The 24,978-nt window shown below is 42.3% G+C and overlaps 2 protein-coding genes and 1 non-coding gene across 5 annotated transcripts; all 3 read right to left on the reverse strand.

The window, feature by feature from the left end:
* Positions 1-1,260: 1,260 nt before the first annotated feature.
* gmeb1 (glucocorticoid modulatory element binding protein 1) lies at positions 1,261-14,484 on the reverse strand. Of its 3 annotated transcripts, none has more exons than XM_035183012.2 (10): positions 14,291-14,484; positions 12,264-12,456; positions 11,820-11,872; positions 11,589-11,704; positions 9,941-10,044; positions 7,555-7,703; positions 6,887-7,006; positions 6,646-6,783; positions 6,220-6,342; positions 1,261-3,710 (listed from the first exon to the last, which is right to left on the reverse strand). In XM_035183012.2, the coding sequence occupies exons 2-10, from the start codon at positions 12,392-12,394 to the stop codon at positions 2,857-2,859; spliced, it is 1,788 nt and encodes a 595-aa protein (XP_035038903.1). In that variant the 5' UTR covers positions 12,395-12,456; positions 14,291-14,484; the 3' UTR covers positions 1,261-2,856. The 3 variants fall into 3 exon arrangements, with proteins under 3 accessions (XP_035038903.1, XP_035038901.1, XP_035038902.1); XM_035183010.2 differs by having other exon boundaries at positions 6,220-6,357; positions 14,291-14,477; XM_035183011.2 differs by lacking the exon at positions 14,291-14,484 and adding an exon at positions 14,112-14,281 and having other exon boundaries at positions 6,220-6,357.
* Positions 14,485-17,466: 2,982 nt separating this feature from the next.
* On the reverse strand, positions 17,467-17,601 carry LOC118125329. Its single transcript, XR_004698828.1, has one exon. It is a non-coding gene; the product is annotated as a U11 spliceosomal RNA (small nuclear RNA).
* A 1,175-nt stretch (positions 17,602-18,776) lies between these two features.
* On the reverse strand, positions 18,777-24,681 carry rab42a (RAB42, member RAS oncogene family a). Its single transcript, XM_035182943.2, has 2 exons — positions 24,263-24,681; positions 18,777-22,816 (listed from the first exon to the last, which is right to left on the reverse strand). The coding sequence occupies exons 1-2, from the start codon at positions 24,475-24,477 to the stop codon at positions 22,375-22,377; spliced, it is 657 nt and encodes a 218-aa protein (XP_035038834.1). The 5' UTR covers positions 24,478-24,681; the 3' UTR covers positions 18,777-22,374.
* Positions 24,682-24,978: the final 297 nt, after the last annotated feature.

Consider the following 24,978-nt stretch of genomic DNA (forward strand, 5'->3'; position numbering starts at 1 on the left):
TCTCCAGAGGTCTCTGCAGGACATGTCTGAAAACAGCTTTAGATCACATTTTACAGCAATTCTTCCCAATTCCCCGTCATTGCTAACCACTTGAGGTCGTTGGTGGTGCTCATGTTCCAGGGAGCGTTTAACACTGAATTATCTCAACTTTGGAGAAATTTCCTTTTTTTTTTTCTTTGTTGACTGTGGAAGTTTAAATGCAGTTTCAGAGGCTGCCATTGTTACATAAATACAGATCTGGGTCAAGTCCTGGTTATTTTCGGGACTTGTGTCCATTAGCAAGAAGATCTTGTGCATTGTTTTTGAAACAATGCACAAGCTGCTGTATTCTGTAGGGAATCCTTGGAGGCTTCATAATTAATTATTACAGTCAGCATTTATCAGATAAATGTACAGGCTTGTATAAATAAACCTGAGCATTTTAACAAGAACATGATTTAAAACCTTCCCTTTACTCAACACATGGTTTGTCACTGTCACTTCATTTTTAGGTCAAGCACATTTAATCTCCTGGAAGATGATGACAAGAGTTTGTTTATGGGCCTTTTCTCCTCCTCTGATGCTATAGATAGAGTCATACACCAATTTCCAAGACGTCACGCTTGTGCATCTATTCTCAGCTAAATCTACGATAGGCGATACTGACACAATTCCAGTTGTGTCGTCCTCTCTTTTCACGGCTTCTCAGTCTCTCTGGCGTCTTTTTCAGAGACTTTTCCAGCCTTTTCTTTGTCTCGCGCACACAAGGAAACCCAATCTCCAGTCCACAGAACACCTCTGTACTCAGACAGCTTTGTCTCCTGCAACCACACGATGACGCCTGCTGTTCATTTTCTCAACCTCTAGCCCTCAGCTGGCCCCCAGCAGCTCCACATTCAGCTGCTGATGTCAGGATGTTTCCCTTTTGTGCTCGGCACACACAAACCCCCGTTCATCTCGGGGTCCATTTCAGCCTGGTGAATTGTGTGTGTGCCTATTTTGTTTGTGCTTGTATAACCCAAATCCACCTAATACAGCGTGTCTGCCGGTGTTAGGGGCTACAAGAAGATAGGAATGTAATAACCAGCGAGCCCCGGTGCCCTGTCAGCACGGCTCAGGCTCCGGAGAGGCCTGCCCATCATGAACAGCACCCCATGCCTCAGTCAGGCCGACACATGAAGTCAGAGATTACAGCATCAGACCCACAGTGTTTCCTCCATCTCCAGGCCGTAGAGAGGCGAGCAGACAGCGCACTCTGGTGGTGAAACACGGACACAATGGTTCACTTTTTTTTTCTCTCCCAGTTTTAATTTGATATTAAAACACATTACAAAGTCTTTATGCAAATACCCTCATTTGTTAAATTAAATTATTGTTAAAGCACAAGTCTTGAACAGGTCTTTGTCGGTGTAAGCACAAGAGGATAATTTCATCCAGTCCAGATGGAAAACTAATAAATAAAACTACTTTACAAGTGTAAAATACAGGCATACCACATTTGACATTAAGTATATATAAGTTATTTTATACATTGACTTAAACACTCAGTCCAGTAGCTCACACTACCTATGATACTGAAAAAAGGGAATAGATGTTCACAATAAAAAAGAAAAAAAGATGTGTTTTGTGAGTGAGCCCAGGCGGCGAGAAACCACTGACAGGGCAGAAACAATACAATCCCAATGAGACGATGAGGCGTTTTTAACTGGGCACAGGGAAATGTGTATCATACCCAACAATATGGCCAAGTTCTGAAGAACTGTTTAGAGAGCTGGCATCTTCCTGTAGTCCTGAAGGGGGCGTCATGCAGTGCAAAAACAATACAGCTTGGACGCGACACTGCGACACAACAGACAAGTGCAATTGATCCGCGCCTCAAGTGACAGCAACACTGTAAATGGTAATGAGCCTGATAACAGAAGAGGGATGTGAGGCTGCTGCAGAGTCAGTATAACAGGAACGGATCAAATCAACAGCACCATGTACTTTACATTGACCCCGAATTCCCTGTTCATAATGTTGTTGCTTGTTAACGTTACGTCTCACTTTGTTTTTTATTAGTAATGATATCACTGCACCAACCAGCGTAATTACTGCGATCTGCTTACTCAGCATATGTTTTGTTTACATACGAGTGGTGAGATGATCACACAGGCTGTAAACACAGAAATAGTTTGCCTATTATTTAAACCAGGGGTCCAAAATGCAAATAATATCAGAACCATCCATTTTTGGGACTTAAGACTTTGACTTTATAGCAGTGACCAGATTTATTTCAGCTGAACCACTTTATTTGAAGGTAAAAGCAAAAGTGAGCGCATGTTTAGATCGGTGTGAATTCTACAGCAGTATTTATAGCAGGCTGGGGTTGAAACACAAAGTCGGTCTGTTTGCAGCAGATTTTCATTTCCGTTTGCAGACTTTTTTTCCTTCAAATAAGTTTAGTTAGCCTGGAGGTTTTTTTGCAATCTCTCTCCAACTCACCAGACTGTTCTGACGTCTGCTATGTGGTGTCTACGTAGCCACATCTCAGAGCTAATATTGCCCACGGACATTATGGCCTGATCTAGAAAAACATGAGCCAAGCTATGATAAACTGCAACTATCCGTTTAATACAAAACAATCAGGAGAATACATCATGGTTCTTTGTTGTGACGCCTCTTTGTTTCAATAAAAATCAACATGTTGAGAAGAGCATGTACACACACATGCACGCACGCAGACACACACTCTTGCACCAAAAAGGGAAAATGACTTGTGCTTGGTCTTAGGCCAAGTCAATCAGTGGATTTGGAAATTTGGTGTATTTACAGTTTCAAGTCTGGGATGATTGCTCAGTTCATACCTGCTTTGCTGGATAAAAGAGGAGGTGTGTCTCATTTCACCTGGTTTTCTACCTGAGTGTTTCCTCCAATCACAACTATCTGTACATTTGACAACTGTCCGCTGGCATCCAGCTGCAGCCCTTGAATCCCCTCAGTCTGCCCCTGCTGTATTTGGCACTGCGTCCCCACCCCCTCCCCAGCCACTGTCACCTCCATCCCACTTGGGACGACCATGGACGCCTCGTCCCTGCCCTGCTCCCCAGTCAGCTGTAGCTCCATCACACCCACCGCTTGCTCCACTGGAGCTGGGTTGATCTCGATGACCGTGTGCTCCTGGCCTGTGTCCACCTCCCCCTGCATCATCTCCTGCTGCACCAGCATGGTTCCGTCAATCATCTGGCCTTCTATGGGCACCACCTCTGTGCTGCCACTCTGCTGGGTCAGGTGCACCAGCTCTACTGGGCTCATCATCGTGCCCAGCTGGCAGGAGTCCTGCATAGAGGTGGTACCCACCAGCGTGAGGCCGGAGGATGGATGCAGGGTGATGGTGTCTCCCTTTCCGTCTCCGGTAACCATGTAGCGGGTGAAGAACTGCGAGCCAGCAGGAAGCAGCGTAACTGTTTTAGAGGACTGGGCTAGGGTGGCGATGGGTAGGCCTGCCATGGTGAAGGGCTGACCCATAGAGGACAGAGAGAGGGGTGAGAGAACGGTGAACTGTTGGGGCTGCAGGGTGGCCTGCTGGTTAATGGGGGACGCCAGGAGGGTGGTTGTGGAGGCGGGCCTCTGCAGACGAGGCCGTTTGGTCTGGCGCTTGGTGGGAGTTTTGTTCTTGGCAGGCTGCGGGCAGGAGAGAAGAGCTCGGACCTGCTGCTGCTTCCTCTGTTCCTCCAGTTGCACCTCCAGGTCTACACAGGGCAAACAACACAGCACTGAAAATGAAGGCTGAGTAACAACAACTAATAAACAAATATTTCACATTCATTTTCATGACAACATTCTTCTTAATGATTAGATTTTGTGTCCTGATATTGATATATGTGAGATCAATATTCAGCAGGGATGGTTGGCCTGCTTTAACCCACAAATGTCAAGTCCAACATCTCAAGGCGACAACACTGACTCAGTAAATATGTCAGTAACCCCCGACTGCAGCAGGACGCCATCCATAACATTTGGGCCGGTTTCCTCATTTAAATAATCCAGTTTGCCACAGCAGAGCTTGAGTTTTGCATCTTCACTGGGTTTTTTTCCGTCGTTTTACGAGACATTTGAGGTCACAGCCGAACACAATGATGCATCATCATCACGTTTGATATGAATATTCAGCAGGAATTAGAATATTGGGACTAGTCTTTCTCTCAAAACATCTCCTAATCCACAGGCAGATGGCACCGGATGATGTTTGCATTTGTAAATATTTCACTGCAACATTTTCCACAGATTTGATATAATATGAATACTACATCAAATACAGCAGGCTTAAAACTAGCCATTTCAAATTTAAGACAGTACAGTACAAAGTACATTTATATTTAATTCTCCCATTTATAAGCAGTATGCACACTGGGGCTCTCTATCCGATTTTCACTAAATTATTATTGTGGTGAGAAGAATTGACGGTAATGATAAATATGTTATACTCTTTAACCTTGTTTATTGTGCGTTTTCTCATTTTGCAATAATAATTACGCTTAAAATACTACAAGATACCAATACCTACGGGAATTGTGCAGATGATGATCTCATAATCATCAGAGTGACCTGGTATTGACTTTATTTAGCATCACTGTCTAAACCTCTTCATAAACGTGTCGGTGTGGAACCGAATTCTCCTGCAGAACGTCCCGCGACAGAATTTTGTTTCCATTTCAGCCAATTTCCTGTTATTCCATCCCCATGGATATGTTATATAATATATATTTATACATCATGAATGCATAACATTGTTGTTTCCCTTCCGATATAAAATGAACTAGCTGTTTTTTGCAGAATAACATACGACTGAATAAACTGATTGTAAAATCTAGCAGAGGTCATCTGATTGGCTATTCCTTCTCTGGTCTTACATGTGATCACTTGACAGTTGCTCTTCAGTTTCTCTTGCTGTTGTTGGATTAAGTAAAAAAAAGCCATGAACACCTTGACTCTAAAGTTGCTACTTACCAGATTTTAATGTGTAATCTTTAAATACAGGCTCTGCTCATCACTGCAAAACATCAGATTAGCTACTGCTCTGCCACAAAATGCTAGTCATTGCACTCCTATACCTGCTCTTCATGCAGTGGTAGCTGCTCCTGTGTGGAACACTGAGCCTGAGCCAACAGACTGAGGTTTCTCTGAGGATCACACCGCTCTAAAGAAGGATCCCTTTGACCTGCTTCAGTTCAAAGCTTACCACGGATAAAAACATGGTGAATGCAGTTTCCCTTCACAATTGGACAAGGCTGCAGGACCTTTCCACACTAACAATTTACGCAGTGAGATGAAGATATAACACATACAGTTCAAGCATCCCAGATAGGAGCCATTTTCTGGTGTCAAATGGATGGTGTTTGGAACATCGGCCATGCGGTGAATATATCACAAAACGCACCAGCAAAACAGAAAAGACAAGCCTACAGCTACAAATGTCTGCTTTATTTGGAAAATGTCAGTAGAACTTTTCAAACCGCAGTTTTTTTGTGCTTAATAAGTGTTTAATTAGTTTAAATAGATGGTGTGTTCACATACATCTGCGCCTTGCCCTGTCACTTTGCTTCTATTTATTGTGTATTAACATGGCCGATCACACAGGGTACTGTGTTTTGATCGAAATGTAACCAAAGTGTTTCCAGACACAGGTCACATCATGCTACAGGTGAGTCGAGGATTCATTACGCTCATTTTTTGTAAACTCTGACAGAAAAAACTAAGCGTTCTAAAGAGAACATAACACATTTCATTATTTTTCCATTACCTACTTGTGGTAAATGACGACCAGGTTGTTTGTTGTTTCAGGAGTGTTTTTGTGTAACTTTGAATGAATGAATGTAGTTTAACATCAACATAGTGGATCAGGGAAGAACAGGAAAACACTAATGTCAAAAGGGATGCATTTACAGTAGTACCTGTCAAGATTTGATCTGAAATTTACCCCAGGCTGCATTTTGCTGTAGTTATTATTAGAGCATAACCACTGTGGATATTTGCGGGCTGATGCTGATACTGATACGTCTCTGAAAGGCTCATAATGGCTGTTGAGGCTTTTGAGTCACCTATAAATCTCCTGGTTATGTTTTTCAGATGAACAGTCTGACAACAATTGTGCTGAACGTACATAAAACGTTCAACCTAGGAAAAAATAGTGGCCAGTAAAGAGTGGCATGAGCAGACACACTCAGAGAAAGTAGATCCTTGTTGTTGTCGTGTACTCACTGCTAAGTGTGCTGAGGACCTGGTCCTGGATGGGATCCGTCTGCTGCCTCCTCCTCTCCAGGATCTTCTTAACTGAGTCGAGCAGGCCGAACACTTGGGCCAGGTTACTGAGCACCGCCACCTCTACCAGACAGGAATCTGGGATCAGTGCGGCAATCAATCAAAGGGTCACTTGGTCAGTCAGAAAGGAGGAACAAATTCAGCCGTAGTATACAATCAATTATTAATATTCAGTGGTTACTCTTATAGAAACCAGCAGTAGCCACCTATAAGTTTCTAATGTTGGTTTTTCATCCTTCAACTTCCAGCAGCAGCTGAATTTGTTCTTTCTTTCCATTTGTTTGTGCACGAGCCCAGAGTCCTGCACATGTTCTGTTATTATAATGCAGTTCTCAGCAGTCAGCGTACATGAGCATGTTTTTTTACCTGTGTCCTGTAAGGCAACCAGATCCCTGAGCTGCTGCACGCCGTTCAGCATCTCCAGCAGCTCAGTGCTGATGTTGGTCACCACTTCACCCAGCAAACCCACGTCAGCAATACCCTTCCAGAAGTTCAGCGTGTCCTCTGTGGGTAGACAGTTGCTTTGTGTTTATTTTGGTTTGAATTCCACTTCAGGTTATTGTTATAATGAAACTGAGATGTGTTGGGGTGTGTGAACTCTTCTGACCCGAGATCTCGTTGGATTCCTTCTTGTCCACAGACTCCAGTGAGCTCCAGTCCAACTTCCCACATAGAGCTTCAGGTCTGTCCTCACCCACTGTACCGCCATTACCCAGAACCACCTGAGCTGCAATTTATATAGAAGAGCACATATGATGTGACACGAATAAACATAAGAATTGACTGTCCAAGTGTGTGCCAGTGTGTGCCGGTGTGACCAGTGGGATATGTCTGTGGTTTGTCTGTATGAACTATTAATGATGAAGGTCTGAGGACAGTGGGCACACTTGCCTCAAAGACTCAATGGTGCACAGGAAGTAATTTGCATTTACAACTGGGAGGGTCACTTCTCGGTGCCATTACTTTGAAAAACAATAAGTTGAAATTCAATAAGAATCATAAAAATATAGAGCACAGCTTAGCCTCTGTGCAATCACAGCCTGTACAGCTTATCTGTTACTATACACTCACAGTAAACTGTAAAATGTATACAATATGGTTAAGAGTGGGTGAAGATAAACTTAAAACCGGAAAAACACAATGCCTCCAGCCACTGGCTGCTGCCGTTGTTGAAGTGCATAATACATAAAACTTTTAAATGGTTGAGGGAGTAAAATCTGAATAACAGATATCCTGCTGGTTGATAGATTGTGTTAAATCGTGGTATATTCTCACCTTGAGAGGATGTGGGCATGCCAAGTCCAGTGCCATCCGGAGGAAACCGTGTGTTGTTGATGAGAAGGTCAAACTTGGTGCTGCGGCACGTGTTGGTGCACAGCGTGCTGTGCTGGTAGAAGTCCAGCTGACCTGAATCCATCATTTTTCTGGAGAGCAGAAACTAAAAATGTTATCAGACCGTAATACAACAGAGAAAGGATTTGTTTGATTTGAGGCAACACTCACTGGTTCTATATTCACAACATGTGCATATATTTCAAAATATTATTGCTTTTGGTTTACACCAAAACAAACTTAAAAAAGACACATGTTCATTTTATTATTTGTTACAAGCAGAGGCTTCTCATTGTTTTAATACACAGGCCTTTTCTAGTCTGTGCTGCCAGTATACTGCGTGAGGTGAACTGATTCCTGCAGGACTTTTCCAAACTAACAATTTACGCAGTGAGATGAAGATAAACATATACAGTTCAAACTTCCCAGATAGGAGCCATTTTCTGGTGTCAAATGGATGGTGTTTGGAACATCGGCCATGAGGTGAATATATCACAAAACGCACCAGCAAAACAGAAAATACAACATTCCAGGAAACAAGCCTACAGCTACAAATGTGTTTAATCAGTTTAAATAGATGGTGTGTTCACATACATCCCTGTCACTTTGCTTCTGTTCATTGTGTATTAACATGGCCGATCACACAGTGTACTGTGTTTTGATCGAAATGTAACCAAAAGATCTCAATCAAAACCCATTCAGCTGATGTGGCTATTGGTCCCACAGCTGCTGGAGTAATGGCACTACCATTATGCATATAGACAAATGACTAACAATTAACAGCCCATATTTAACTGTGGTTCAACTCCTCTACATGTGCTGTCGGTTTGAAAAGATGCATTAACATTTAAAGATCACTAAACATAAATGAGCCAACAAAATCAGTTGTTGTTAATCCAAAATGCAGTTCACAGCTTTTCAGCCAGTTGCATGTATTTGTAAAAGTGTAAATATTATCTCGGACTGATCTGGATACGTAAAAGCTTAATTGTTACCATGGTAATCGATGTCTAGGGGTGGGAATCTGTAGGCACCTCACGATTCGATTCCGATTCAGGGCTACGTTTCAATTATAAAATGATTATCGATGCATCTCCATGCATCAAATAATTATTTTTGTATCACTGTGTGACTACTAGAGATTACTGTTATTACAAGTGTGCTGTAGTTTACAAAGTAAGCATTTTAATTCAAAAATCAGACTACAACTGTCAGTCTATAACAGTGGTCAGTGCTCTGCTGCTTTGACATTCATTAAGTTTAGACTTGTGTGCTGCATCTTTAGCCTTTACTGTATCAGGGTGGCCCCGCCTGGCAGCATCCAGGCACATTACTGTGCTGGTCAACAAGGGATTCTGCTCCTCTGCTCTTTTCTAATCACTCACACTTAGAGCTGATCTTGATAAAGACCTGCTGAATAAATAGTTATGTTCCTGGATAAATGGAGCGTCGCTTCTCCTGCAACAATGAAGTTAAAAAAACCTGTGTTGTGTGATAATCTGCGGGAAGTACTTCCCTCCTGTCTGCAGCCTGTGCGTGTGTGTGTCTGCCAGTCTCTGTCGCTCACAAAAACTGATAAGCACATGTATTTAGTTATTAATCGATAGTGTCGGATCATGAATCGGGATTGTTCCGGTCTTTAACCCTGATGTCCTGGCTGCGCGTGTCTCATATTGTGAGTAGCAGATGAACTACGTGCGCACATGTTTAAATACATGCCTCAAACTCTAAAGCAAATCAACAAACACAAAATAAACTTCGGTACTGTTCAGGTCCTAATAACTTCTGATTAGCTTCGCTGTTTTTTGTTAAAGTGTAAAATGAGCGCAGGTCAGGAGAGTGGAGGGAGCACACTCAGACAGGAGACTCTGACACGATAAAAGACGACCGGACCTTTAATGTGTCCTGAAGCAGCGGTGGGACATGGCTAAAAAAGGAACGTAGCAGAAAACATGAATCGATTATGTTCTGTCTCTGCATCGATGTAGTCGTCCACGTCCACATCACGATGCTTCGAAAAAAGGATTAATTTCTACATCTCTTTCGATGTCCAAATGCATAATCAAAAGATGTGTACACTGTCCATTACACGTGGATCAACATTAGCATTCATTTGGATTTGGATACCACCCACTCCTGTGAAAAACAAATTCTTGCTGCTAAATGCTGTGTTCAGCTCGTTGCAAACTCATCTGTGCTTGTTATGTCAGCAGCAATACATTAGTAAAAGCCTGAGTGCAGACTGTGTTGTTGTCTAATTATAATGTATGATCCAAACAACCAGCACTAAGAGTATTGAAACGTGGGCCTTTGGTGCAAGTCTCCTGACCTGAGCATGACTCCACCCATCCTGATGGCTCTTTTCCAGTCTTTCAGAGTGGCCTTTCCAGAGATGTGCACAAACTGCTTGGGGCTGATCAGCTGGTCTTCATACTAGTGGAGAGAGTGTTGGTTAAGTCACATTGCTGAGTTCAAATACAGGACTTAAAACATGAATATCATTACTGTGGTCATTTTAAAATCACATGCAGGTGTTTTTCCAATACCATTATGCCCCGAGAGTGGTTAGTGTTATTCTATGTTGAGGTGATATTAGGTGGTGTAAACTGTGGGAGTACAGTACTGACTAGAGACTGATGATATTAAAGTGAATCTGATGCTGTGTGTGAAACAGATACTATGTATTGCTGCTTTAAATGTTTTTTTACATATTAATGTTCACAGTTTGGATAGAGAAACAATGTTTTTTACAATTCAGGATCAGGACATACACACATTATGAAACCAGTATCCTTGTACTGTGCCGTATTACCCTACCGCATATCCTCCCTCCTCACACGTTAACAGTAAACACCAACACATATCACAAATTATTATTAGGACCTGAACAGTACTGAAGTTTACTTTGTTTAGAGTTTATGAGACTTAGAGAAAAGTCCAACACTTTGCGCACAGTCCACCTTCTACACAAGAGATGAGACGTGGCGTGCACAGCTAGGACATCAGGGTTAAAGTGGCTGGAATGATCCGTATTCAGGATTCGACACCATCAATTAATAACTAAATAAATGTGATTGTTTTTGTAAGCAACAGAGACGAGCAGACACTCACACTCCTGCAGACAGAAGGGAAGTTCTTCCCAAAGATTATGACGCAACGTGGTGTTTTAACTTCACTGTTTCAGTGGGGACAGAAAGTGACCGGAAGGATTAGTTATTTAAAATGATTTATTAATTTAAATCTTACATTTTGTAGCTAGTGGTAGTAAGGTTTGATTATGCTGACTAAAGCTGTATTTCTACTGTCACTATGGAAAAAAACACAAAATATATATAAATAAAAGCAAATGTGTATTTTAAGATTGTGTTAATATTCTGTATACTTTGCGTTAGATTACTACTGTAAGCATGCAGTTGTGATGCCAGCTTACATCTTCTTCTGTTGGTACGAGCAGCACAAGACATATCTGCATTTCTTTTGATCCACCATTTGTTGCACTGAGCCCAGGTTCAAATAGACCAGTTATTCAATGACACTCATTAATATGCCTTAAAATAGTCTGTTAAAAAAATCCTTGAATCAATTTTTTTTTTTCTTAAACAGCAAATGGAACATAAATCACTCAACCCATTAAGCCATTTACATTTGCAATAAGTACAAGGACACCCGAAGCTTTTCAAGTTTACAGTGATGTGAAAAAAATGGGTGCAGTTATTCTGGGACACATGTCAGCAGTATAAATAGTCTGTAAATGGTCTGTAATTAGAAGCACTTTTCTAGTCGTGATGACCACTGAGAACGCTTGTTTCCTGCTGAGTGACTAAATTCAGACACCTTGCTGTAATCGACCTTTGTTAGTCAGTTCTTTCATGTAAGTGTTTTAATAATAAAGTTCACGTTCTCTCTCCAAATACTAATAATAAAACCCTGCTGTCGGTGCCTTTTTTTGGAGTGAAAACCATAACGAATTAACCAACCTTCACGCATTTCACGTTGATTCCTGGACACACAAATTTCTTCAAGAGCAGCATGGCTTTACAGTCGCCGCAGGTTATGGCACAGCCGATTTCCACGTCATCTCCATCTGTTTGTTCTGGAAGAATGAAAAGATGCAAGACGTTCAAACATGAGGAGGTGTTGTAATCTGCAAAGCAAACGAATCGCTAAATCAATCCCTTTGTCCAAACAACGCTCTGATAATCTCTCACCTGGAGGTGCTTCAACAGCCATGACAGCTGCATCTGTTTCCGCAGATTCATCTCTGAAAAGACAACAGTTCAGATTTTAAACACATTGTCCAGGTAGTACAGACAATGCTGTTTATCTACGTTATATCTAGGTATAGTCGCGCTCTTTGCCTGAGATGATCAGCTACTATTAAAACCTTATTAGTGGCTCATCTCATCATTGTGAGATTGGGCATCTTTCAACATTTTCCTTGATTCCCACAGAGTAATTCAAGGATCTTGTTCAAATAAATCAGGGGGGTTTAGGGGACTGACTCAGTTTGGAGCAGATCCAAATAAAAATCGGAATCTAATGAATTTAAATGTGGTTTCATAAGGAGACTGTTGGGCCTTCTTGGAGGTGTGTGCTCTGCTGAGGACCATTCTAGTTGTTTAATTAGTTTACCCCTTGCTTTCAGTACATACCCAGTGGGGATCGGTTGGAGCTGGAGGATGACCTGAGTCTTATTAGGGTCGTCGGGGTCACCCTCCTCGTCAGCTTTTAGCATTACCACCTCCCCCATGGACACTGCGACCTCCTCGGTGGTCGCCATCATGCTCACAACAGACTTGAGAGGGGGGCCGCTTTCACAGAACAGCTGTCCAGGGGTTTATTCATCTGAAGGAGGAGGAATAGAAGAAAAAAAACACAAAATGAAGTATGATATTTTATCACATGAATAAGAAGTATAAAACCAGTTTAGGTTGCTTTAAAGTTAACAATAAAACAAATTAGGCTCAATTAAGATCCTCTGTGGTTTGGGAAATGGTCTGTATTTATATCGCGCTTTTCTAGTCTTGAAGACCATTCACACACACACATTCATACAGTGCATCTATGGTCAGCACTTTTTCAACGAGGGGCAATTCAGGGTTCAAGGACACTTCGGCATGCAGATGGGAAAAACTGGGATTGAGCCGAGGACCTTCTGGTTAGAGGACAACCACTCTACCCCTCAGCCACAGCCGGAAACAGGAGACACATCACTGAAGCTGTTTTCCGTACAATGGGGTACGGACTTTCCTTTTCACATATAATGAAGAACGAAGCAGGTAATTCTCTGCTCAGACACCTTCACATCAGGAGAGTTCAGGTAGTGGGTGATGCTGGGCAGCTGCAGGACGTACTGTATTAAATCCACTGCAGAGACTTCTACGTGCACGGCACTGCTTTTTCATCCGGAAATATTTGTATTCTTGTTGGGTTTTTTTCCATTTTTGTGTCCCTTGTGCATTACTACACACGTCATCAACACACCCACTCCCTGACTGTGAATCCTCCGGATGTTCTCCTGCTGCGTTCTCACAAGAGCTCACTTGGACCTTCTCCAGAGTTTATACTCAGGGGCTGGCAGTAGAAACTCTGGAGAAAGTCTGCAGGCCCTGAATCTGCCATTTGCATTCTCACATTCAAGGTGATGTAAAAACAACGAAGAGGGGAGAAAAAAAAGAAATCAATCTAAAATGCAAAGGCACAGATTAAATACATGTTTCAGCACAATAAGAGATTAAAGTATAATAATTGAGGAAAAGAGATTCGAAGAGGTAAAGAGAATAAAAATACCAAATCTGTATATATATATATATATATATATATACAAACACACGTTAAACTTTACAAATTTACAATCATCAATACAACAGTAACAGTAATTTAACAAAAATACATTCTACTTCAGAAATGTTTTTATACACCCAGACTTTCCGTGTGTTTGTGAGCCAATGTGAGAAAATATGAACTTGCTTAATTTAAATGATTTACAATTAGCGGTGGAGTTCCCATTTATCACAGGCGGTAGAATGAAACAAGCCAGGTTCGGTGTGGTTAGCTGTGTGTTTTCTGGTCTAACACTGCCATTTATTCACGAAGAAAAAAACACAACATGAACATGGAGGTTTAAGCTGACACCACAGTGCGAGGTGGCAGGGGGAGGATGCTAGCAGAACCAGGGGGTTAGCTTCTCCCCGCACACAGGAGCACTTGTACAGAATAAAGTGTGTGAATGGCGCTGGGCAGCGGGCTGCTTCTAGCTGCTGGGATCGCACACAGCTCCCACTCGGCGGTGGCCATTACGGCCGACGCAAGGGCGTAACTCGATGCGCGGGAATGTGCAGCTCGCTGCCACAGCAAACTGCCCGAGACGGGGAAAGCTTTGCGTTTTCCGTGTGGCGGTTACGTGCCGCCTGCCTATGAACCGTACGTCCCTTCGTAACTCTGCATTTTAACTCTCCGCTCCCCCTCAAAATGACGTCTCCCTGTGCGGCGGCACGTACGGCAAACAACGGCGCGGCGACGGCGCTGCTCCTCCATTCTGTACGAGGCTGCCTCGCCGAGCCCCTCCGCCGTGCGGCCGAGCCCCGCCGCCGAACGAGCCGCCGGCGTCGTAGGAGCGGCCGCATTTAACCTGCGCGTGTATTTAAAAGCCCGTGAAGCAGAATTAGCGCGTTCTTACCGTTTAATGCAGACAAACACATCCCCAGAAAGTGCAGAGACGCGGCGCATGCGCACTCCGCTCATGCAGCTTGACTTCCTGCTGAACAGCGCTCGACTTATTTCCACGCTCCTGTGAACACGATGCTGATAAAACTCACACATTTCTCCCCGAAAATCCCTGAGAATCACCGAGTTCAGTGCGACCTGCGTGTGTTTTAACACGTGGAGACACCTTCTGATGCAACACGCGTAGTTTGAGGTGTATCTTATGTACTGCTGTGTCTCTGTCGGGTTTGTACCCATCTGTCTGATCAGGGATGTAAAACATGTCAAATAGATGGATAGATAGACAGTTAGATAGATACACAGACAGACAGACAGACAGACAGATAGATAGATAGATAGATAGATAGGTAGGTAATATAGATAGGTAGGTAGGTAGGTAGGTAGGTAGGTAGATAGATGAATCAGATGAATGGGTGGGTGATAGATAGATAGATAGGTAGGTAGATAGGTAGGTAGGTAGGTAGGTAGGTAGATAGGTAGGTAGGTAGGTAGGTAGATAGATAGATAGATAGATACATAGATGAATAGATAGATAGATAGATAGGTAGGTAGGTAGATAGATAGATAGACAGACAGATAGACAGACAGACAGATAGATAGATACACAGACAGACAGACAGACAGATAGACAGTTAGATAGATACACATACAGACAGACAGACATACAGATAGATAGATACACAGACAGACATACAGATTGATCCCAAACTTGGAATATTCCTGTTACAGCAGCACGGTATCAGGAAAAAGCAATACAAATTAAAGAATATATATATATATGTGCGTGTGTGTGTGCTTGTGTATTCATTATATCTATGAAAAAATAACTCTTCTAAAAAGGTATTTTCATAAAGTCTTAAAAAGAAGGTTTTATAAAGTCCCATTTCTCCCTTATTCAATTCTTCTGGTTCCTGAGATATGCTCCTGAGCCTCTGATACTGGTCTGATGGATCTTCCTCCGTCAGAATAGTCTTTAGCTTTGAGAGAGTGAGGTCAGTCTCTATTTCCAGCATATCACACAGTTCCAGCCCTGGACTGGTGGCCTCTATGAATGCTTCAATGCCATCTCGTTCAATGTGTCCTCCGTCCACTGCATTAGGTTGGTGGATGGCATTTTCTGTCCACTCTCACCAATCAGTCCACTAATAGGGAACTCTCTACGATTGGTCACTTCAGGCACTTTGGCTGGTGGTGGGGACTGGAGAAGTTCATTCACAATAGGGTCGGATATGTGCCGTTTTCCACTATAGCTGCTTTCAGACATGCACTGAGACTCACTGCATTTCTCTGGAGGAGGTCTATGTGTGAAGGCAAATGTCCAAGTGAGAGCCTCAGGAGTTTCTTTTGATTCTCCACCTGGCCCTCCTAGTATAAAGTCCGCAGAAGTCGATGTGAGAACCCAGCAGAAAACCGCTCTGTCCCAGTGAAAAAGCGCTGTCATCCACTTATATGACAACGACAAAGTTGTCGAAAGAGTTTGTTGTGATAAGAGCGGTGTCGATGTGTTAATGTGTTAATAATATCATGTGATCATTTAATGTAAATGTGAAGCTATCTAACACCATCAGCGAGTGGTTGTGATCACTTATAATCCCAAGACGCTCTCTTATTTGTCAGCTGATTCTGAGAGATTCAACTTTTCTTCAGTCTCTGCTCCAGTGTTGCGAGGTTGCCTGCTATAAGGAAACTTTAAAATAACCTTAAACTGTTAAAATGGCCGCATTTGCATGAAATGATAGCTGGTTATCTGGCTGCTGTTAGTCTCCTTAAGTCTGTTTGAATATTACTGAAGTGCATGCTTCATCCTTGTGTCTGCTGTGTGTGTGTGTGTATGTGAATGTCTGTCTATATTTATGAGGGCCAATTCTGGTTCAATACCATCATTGTGAGGATGTTTTTGGCTGGTCCTCAAAAAGAGTCTGTCTGAGAATTAAGACTTGGTTTTAGGTTCAGGGGAAAGGTTACGCATGTGTTTTGTTTGAATGAATAAACAGAGGCGATGCACCATTTCCATTCCAATTTGTTTTTTCCCCCATTTTTATATGGCCAGACTGGAAGTGCCAGGTATCGAACCGCTAACCTTCCATTTCACTCCCTGTACCTCCCTCCTGAGCCACAGTCACATTGTAGGTGTGTGTGTGTACAAATATCTTTGAGGACCATTTTGAGCCCTTACAGAGTGAGGACATTTTGGGAAGGTGAGGACATTCTGACTCACTTTTGATGGGCTGTTTCAGGGTTATGACTTGTTTTTAGGGTTGGGGTTAGAAATAGGTTGAGGTTCGAGTTATGGTAAGGGTTAGTCATTTAGTTGTGATAGTTAAGGTTAGGGTAAGGGGCTAGGAAATGCATTATGTCAATGAGTGTCCTCACAACTTTAAAGAGACAAATGTGTGTATGTGTGTGTGTGTGTGTTAGCCTCATCTGCAGTCAAACAGACAGACGTGCATGAATTGCATTCAAGGCCATTTGTCTGCATAACACATTTCATACTGAGTGTAAATTCAAAGTGAAGTGAATCTGACCAAGCAGAGGGATGTGGCGTCACCACATTATTGACATTAGGTCTGGCAGTACCAGTGCTTTAGTGCTGCTAGAAGAACATGCACACATGCAAGAAGAAACTCTATCTGTGGGTTAGGGTGTAGTTTGAGTCTGATCTAAATCTATCATGTCATCATTATCCTAGTGCTTATTCTGCAGATGAACTGAGTGACCCCCGTCCCCTTTAAGACAAGAGAAAAGAACATTAAGCCAATTTGTGAACTGCTCTCAGGAAAGAATGGAGCCACGAGAACTGTCTCCCTTCAAAAAGTCATAATTCCAACATTACTGTGTCTCCTGCATTTCACCTTACTAGAAGTGGATGTCAGATATTTAGGTTAGGTTACTTTATTTGTTCCCTTAGGTAGATTGGTTTTGCAGCAAAAAGAAGAGTAGGCATCCTTCGAAACACATTTCAAAATTACACACTGACAGAAGATTAGACCACAAAAAACCTGACAATAAGGGCTAAAAGGCTTTGCTGTCAATAGAAAATTGGATAAGGACAAGTAGGCATATTTTACCAACACAGTTAAATATTATTAACTGTGAAAGATGACTTCTTTAAAATTGAACAATAATGTTTGGGGCGCCAGGACAAACGATCACCAGCAGCCCCGTGTAGCAAAAATTGTGCTTCCGAAATCTCTTGATGTAGATTCCGCAGGAGACGAGACACTCGCCACATCTCCTGTGCCAAACATAGCAGAAGCCCTTTTTAACGGAGTACCTGAACACGGCATCGTCTCTGTGTGGGCAACATGCTCTTCAGTCAGAGGTTCGTCATGTGCTGCGTATTTTACATTCACACGTTTTCTAACGTGCTTCATACAGTTTGAACGCAGGTCTACAAATGTTATCCCAAATGTGTTTGTTTTAGTTTATATTATTGAAAATTGAGAACAACTGTCTGTGCGGCATGGAAAACCCGAGTGCATGATGGGTAAAATGGGCGGAGTTTATGAATTGCTGCTGCGTTCAGGCCATGTGGGTAAATCAACAGGAATCAGAACAACAACTATCTTTTGACACACTGCAAACATTTCTAAGAATTGTCTGATACATAAAGGGCATGATTACGTGAGCATCAAAACTACCTTGTGTTATTATATTATATTTTATCATCCGTACATTTGAGAATCCTTTTCCCGGAAACATGTGTGTAAAATACGACAAGATAATCCTTTGAGTTCCACTATTTGGATATTTGCCGTGTTACACATGAAAGGGGACAGTGAAATACACAGTCTGTAAAGTACTAAATAAGTTATCAGTAATATGAACAACGTAAACAGAATATGTACAGTGTAACAGTATTGCACTCATATGATTATTACAGTTTAATTAGTTGGAAGTGAGATATATAAGGTCCATTTGGTCTATTAAGAGTTGTTGATATAAAATTATTTTGTTTTGTTTTTTTACTTTAAAAATCCCACACATATAACTGAGAATATGACTCAAAAACAGGAAACAAAAATTACGTGTTCTGTTAAAATGTCTTTTCTGAAGGACATGGGTCTATGTTTTTACATAAGCTACATTTCCACGTATAAAACAGCTTCAACTTACAGGACATCTATTCTTGAACTGCCAGCTAACACTGTGTACTCAACTGTTTTATTTCCCTCTGGATCTGATTGTGACAATATCTCACCCCCAGTGATTAAATCACACCTGAACTTATCTAACCTTCTTTGGATAAAAGGTGGCAGTATAGACTTATCTGAGTCTTTGTAAAAGCATGGCCTTTTTCTAAATCTTTATCTTGACCACAATACATAAACAAATAATAATTAATCTAGGTCATGATGACCCTCCTTCCATCTGCCAGAAGAGGGCGCCAAACCTCGTAAAAACAAAACGAAAAAGGATACAGCCAGACCAAACATCACTCATTGGGCATCCATTTATTTTTTTTAACCAATCAATAAAATCACATCAAATAAATGAATCTCTTATACATAATATATAAAATAAATAACATTTATTCAGTAAAGCTGTGAAATGTGACCATGGGCTCGGGAGCTGTATGGTTATGTACCATGTACCATCCTGTGGGCCTTCCGGCTGCTGACCTTCTGTGGTACAGACGCCCTATCAGCGGGTTGGTTTGATCATTCCAGTGGATAACGTAAAATCATTAAAGGGACAGTTCAATATTTTGGGGGGAATTAGTCTTTCTGTGAGTGAGATGAGAAGATCAGTAGAGGAATAATCTCACCATCTTGCCCTCAGAAAGAACAGGGAAAAGGGATATTTCAAGAAAAGTTGAACTGCTCCCTTTTAGCTTTCAGTAAGAGAGTACTGTGACCGTGGACGGAAGATTTGTAATTGTACAATTACAAATGTTTTATAAATATGTAATCATTGTTGGGTATTGAGGCGCCCACTACTGGTTGATGGTAATTAAGCAAATTGCCCATGTGTTTCCAGAGTGGTCCTTTAAATTTAACCAGGTCGCTGTCTTCACTCTGATCAGTGCAGTGCTGCAGGAATGGGAATCATGCTCATCGGAGAACAGTTTGCTGAGTCTCAACGTACAAATGTAAACAATATCATACAATGTAACCCTGTTTACATGAGAGAGCAAAGTGAGGAAGGTAGTTGTAGTATTAAACACAGTCAGACTGGCTGTTACATGGAGATTCAAGACAGACGAGTCCTCAACTTCACCGTGAACACAAGATATTAACGTCTGATTGTCAAACAAACAAAGAAACATGTATCACATATGGTTACACTGTATTTAAACCTGACTATAACATGACACCAGAGAATACAGTGTGAATCAGTGCAGAAAAGTTAAATCAAATAAAGGGATGGTGCAAATATTTTACAATACATTCCTTACTGAAAACTAGGCTGCAACCAAAGAGTGTTCATACACGTACTCTGTCCCCCACACAACATTTATTAACTCAAGAAAAAAACATAAGCTGGATCACATGAACGCAAAGTACGTACAGAATGCATAATCACTTGCTGGTTGCAGTGTGTTTGTGGACAGGTGTTTTCACAAGATGCCGGTGAAAGGTGATTAAAGTGTGTGAGGAGAGGTGAGTGCCCCGGCCAAGTGGACTGTAGTCTATTGTCGGCTCGTAAACACCAGATTAATGGCGCAGTAAAGAGACTCTAGAGACTTGACAGCGTACACCATCGTCTGCGTTAAAGGAAGTTATTGCTGTCATGTGCACGGTTAAATCGTGTGTAGACATGCTCTCATCAGAAATGCATCTCACTGCCAAGAACAAGCAAGCTGACCATCACAGGAGTCTGAGATTTTGAGAATAAAGTCATGTTACAAGAATAAAGTCATAATCCGCCTGTGTCCTGTGTTAAAATGTGGAATGTGGACCACGTTAAGTTATACTCTAGTATATGTTTCACAAATAATGAAATACTTTTGTAACATCAGCACCATTTTATCATAAGTAGGATATCATAAGACTTTAAAAAGATAGGCTAAGAATCCATGTCTTTCCTTTTCACAAAATATGAAGACTTTTTTCTAATTGCACTTTTAGTTTAGTATTCCTAATAAAATGTTGACTTTATTCTTGCAATATTACGTGTACTTATTGAAATAATATTACCTCATTGTTGAAAAACAAAGGTTCCTCAATATGGCCCCAATACTTCTTCATCCATTACTTGCTTATCAAAAGAATTTCAGGAACGTATACAGCAGTTTTCCACATGAGATTTGTATTTGTGATGATGTGATGGATGATTCCGTCACATTTCCATGATTGAGAACAAGCATTTTGATAACTAGCTTAGCATAGAGGCTGGAAGCAGGGGAAACTGCTCCCAGCAGAAGGTGGAAAAATATACACCTTCAAACAGTTCTAAGGTAACACATCGTCTCCGTTGTTTAATATGGACCCAAGCAGATTCATAAAAATCTATATATTTTAGAAATAGTTGCATGTTATAACCCTTTCTTTAGATATTTATTGATGCCATGTGTAGTTTTTTTATGTCTTTTCAGGCACAATTTACCACACATGGTGATGTCACTGACAACTGTCCCTGCAGCCGACTATTCTAATGGCTGGAGACAGCTAGGCTTGCTGTTTACCCCTATTTTAAGCTAAGCTATGCTAATGGTTCAAGATTCTTACTTCACACACAGACATGAGGCAACACATCAACTTCTTAGTTACCTCTCAGAGAGAATTTTAATGAGCGTCTTTCTCAAAATGTTGAACTATTATGTGAAGGCCCTGATGAATACAGTGAGAGGGGCAACAACACGTGACAAAGGTCCCTTGCTAAAAGCCAATCCAGGAGCCATGTTTCTGCATATTTGCTGCACGGCTCAACCCCCACACATTATTAGCTTCTGCAGTTTATCATTATTTTCTTATCCACAGGTTTGACTAATGTTTCCCAGGTTTTCGTCTTGGAGGTGAGACATTTCTCTAGACTTGAACCCACATTTCCTGCTCTCTGACAACTCTGGAACACAACGTAAAGGGAGCAACACATCCATCCAATCGCTTTAATGAGTTCATCACCACCTCAGGCCTGAATGAGCTGAGAATAAAAGAAGTGGTTGTTTGTTGAAGCTACAAACAACAGTTGGTGAAATTAAAACTCCTTTTGGTTCTTAATCAAACACGTCTTCACTAATACTGATGACACATTAAAAGGTCTGAGAGATCACTTATTTTGATGTTGTTGTCTTGCTCCTGTTGATGCTATAATACAAATACCTAAATAGGACCATCTATCCTAATTACAATGACCTATCTTTATGTGTACAACTTAACTAGAAATAATCTCTATTTTTCTTTACAAAACATTACTCCAGTATTCACAGAATGATCCAAATTTTAGGTCAGTTTGGCGCAAGTGCACGTACAGCTTACATGAGCAGGGGGAGCACATTGATTTCATATGGTGACACTTATTGTAGAGTGCACTGTGTCTGTTCACGATATTAATTAAATAGCTTTTAGTGACATTTCAGCTTCCATCTCGACAGACTTCACTATTATTTACAATATTACAGACACATAGGATTGCAGGCAAAGCGTTGCACAGACTTGGACAGGTAGAAACCACACACTAGTGCCGTATGAAGGTGGAGTGATGCCCGACCACAGTATCGTCAGTATGCTCAGTAGAACATTATCTCCAGTGCTATGAAAAGGAGTATTGACTACACCCTCAGCCCCAAGACCTGATCACCTCTACACGCTTTCTCTGTTTTTTGGCCAAAAAGGATGAAAACAGCTTGGTTCGTGCTACACCATATGAATTTAGAGACACAACTTGTTTATAAGATACACACCAGGATGTTCACTGACCCCCTCTGTTTGAAAAGAATCTCAGTCGTCCCACATACAGAGAGGGCATGAAGCACAAGGTGAAGAAGTGATGGAGGATGGTTATCATGGGGTGCTGAGCCTCGATGGACGGCTGTGAGACGAGGCGAGCTCCAGGTGTGACAGGACAGTGTTTGGACACACAGAGAGATCTCAGTCAGCAGTGGCAGCCCTTTTCAGCGGACACCCTGGCCCGTTCCTCTTCGTCATCGGCCGGGTAGAGGACCTTAGCAGTGAGGCCGCTCTTCACACCATCCCATCCATCGCGGGTGACGATCTCACCCATCTTCATCAGCTCGTAGATGTCTCTGGTCAGCAGCTCAAAGGCCCGGTCCACGTTAATGTTGCACTTGGCCGAGGTCTCCACGTAGCGGATGCCCAGGTCGGCCGCCAGATTCTCCGCCTCGTCCCGGGTCACCTTGCGGTCCTTGTTGAGGTCACTCTTGTGGCCGATGAGGATGTAGACCATGTGGTGAGGTAGGATGTGCTCACTCACCTCCTTGTGCCACTCCCTCACATGGTCAAAGGTTTTGCGATTGGTGAGATCGAAAACTAGCAGCCCGCCCACAGAGTTGCGGTAATATGAAGTCGTAATGGACCTGTCGGGTAGAAAGACACGTTATTAAGTGAAAGCAAAATCATCTTTGAAAACAATTGTAATCTTGGCTTTGTCACTTCGAAATGTTGTACAATATTGATGAGCATCCTCCATTACAAGTTCCATAACTGTTTTTATGATTTTTGGACCAGTCTCAAGTCAGTCAAAAGCAGTCAAAGACTCAACTCAACTCGTGGTAAAGTGCAACTCAAGTTTTGAGTCCGTCCAGATAAATTATAAATTATATATATTATAAATTGTTTATTAGCAACTTCTGAGTAAAACTATAAGTCCTTAAGGTGTTACCGCAGATGACAGCATACAGGGAATATCATGTTAATATTTCCATTTTTTTAATATTCATTTTTATTGTTCCAGGATCATTGGTCTAGGGAGTTGAGTCCAATCCAGGACCAAATGAACCTTCCAGATGTGGTGCATCTATTCTAATGCCTTTAACCACAAATAGTGCAGCTTTATTTGGTTTTGCCCAGAGCTCCCATAACTTACAAGTCACCTAATGGTAATACCCCAATACAGAGGGGCATGTGTCTGTTTCCATTCAAAAGAGATGCACCATATATTCGGCGATATGGGCAATAACTTAATCAAGAACAATTATTCACACATCTATAGTAGCATTTAATTGCCCTGGTGGGTGTAAATGAAAACTGGTTAATTCCATTAGTGATGTTAATCAAATAGCACAAACCAGACTGTAAAGGATCTGTGGGTCCCATATAAGAGTCTTGGACTATTGGGCAGCCGGGACAACAGTACTGGAACACATGGCCACACATGTCTTATTCATGCACTGATTTACTAATCATCAGTTTATTTCACAGACACTTCTCACAGTCAGACCTGTTGAAACAGAAGTGAAAGCCTTGAGAGTGGTGAAGCCTTTAGGAAAACACCCTCAGAAGCCCCAGCTTCAAAAGAGGAAACAGATCTGAGAGCTGAGGCTGCTGCTCCAGACAGAGAAGTGCTTTACAGGAAATTACCCGTGACAGCCGGGACACATGAAACACAACAGGCAACAGGGCGGATGAATGCAATAAGAAAAAAAGAATAGATGAGGATACAGAGCTGTCATCTTTGTGTTGCCCTGGAGACTGTGGCACTGTACCAGGGAATCAAACTGGGGCCTAGATGTGAGGAGGATGCCCATCATCCGTGAATGGATGCAGTGATGCGACTCGATTTTCACAGGACATCATAAGATCCAGGCCTTTATAATCTTCTGACCCTTCTCACCACGGCCCACATTACATCACAATGATAAACTGAACGGCCTTTATTTCAAATACAGGGATTCATGTTTTTTTTTAAATACGACAGCAAACCAAGGCCTATCCATTATAGAGGATAGTCGTCATCCATATATGTCAAATCATAATTGTTTAATCAAATCTTGATTTCACCCTCAAACCCCACTCGGTCCTACCTGAACCGCTCCTGACCAGCCGTGTCCCAGAGCTGCAGCTTTATCTTCACCCCGGGCTCGATGTCCATCGAGCGGGCGTAGAAATCTACCCCGACCGTGGGGTCCGCCACATCGCTGTAGATACCGTCCGTGAAGCGCTTCAGCAGCGACGACTTCCCCACGGTGGAGTCCCCGAGCAGGATGATTCGGAACTGGTATTGCCACAAAATATCCATGGCATGACGAGCGGGGGACGGTTACCGGCGGAGAGTCGCAGTGTGTGTTGAACAAAGCCCTGAGCGCTGTGTTTACATGAAGCCCCGGCTACTGCTGCCGCTGCGGCTCCCGCTGCTGCTGCTGCCTCTGCTGCTGCTGCCGCCGCCTTCTGCTCGGGAGGAGACGCGGGGCACGGCGGGTCATGTGACGGCTTTACCTACGATCCACCACCGTAGACCTGCTGCAGCCATGAATCGGGCGATTGTGTGTTATAGTGACCAGGGTCGGGAGATTAGCTGGATTTGAATTCATGGGAAATGCAGGTTTTCGTTGTGGCACACAGGGGAGTCCTTTGTGTGGGTTGTGTAGCACGGTCAGTGTGTGGAATATCAACACGATCAAAGCAACGCAACACAAATGTCACATTTATCACTTCAATGTTGTTTAATGGAAACTACACGAGGCGGAGGTTGGTGCTGTCCGTGGTTCTGAAGCTACACAGCCTCCATTTCCACACATAC

The sequence above is a fragment of the Hippoglossus stenolepis genome, chromosome 17 (assembly GCF_022539355.2).
Source record: "Hippoglossus stenolepis isolate QCI-W04-F060 chromosome 17, HSTE1.2, whole genome shotgun sequence".
Taxonomy (NCBI): domain Eukaryota; kingdom Metazoa; phylum Chordata; class Actinopteri; order Pleuronectiformes; family Pleuronectidae; genus Hippoglossus; species Hippoglossus stenolepis.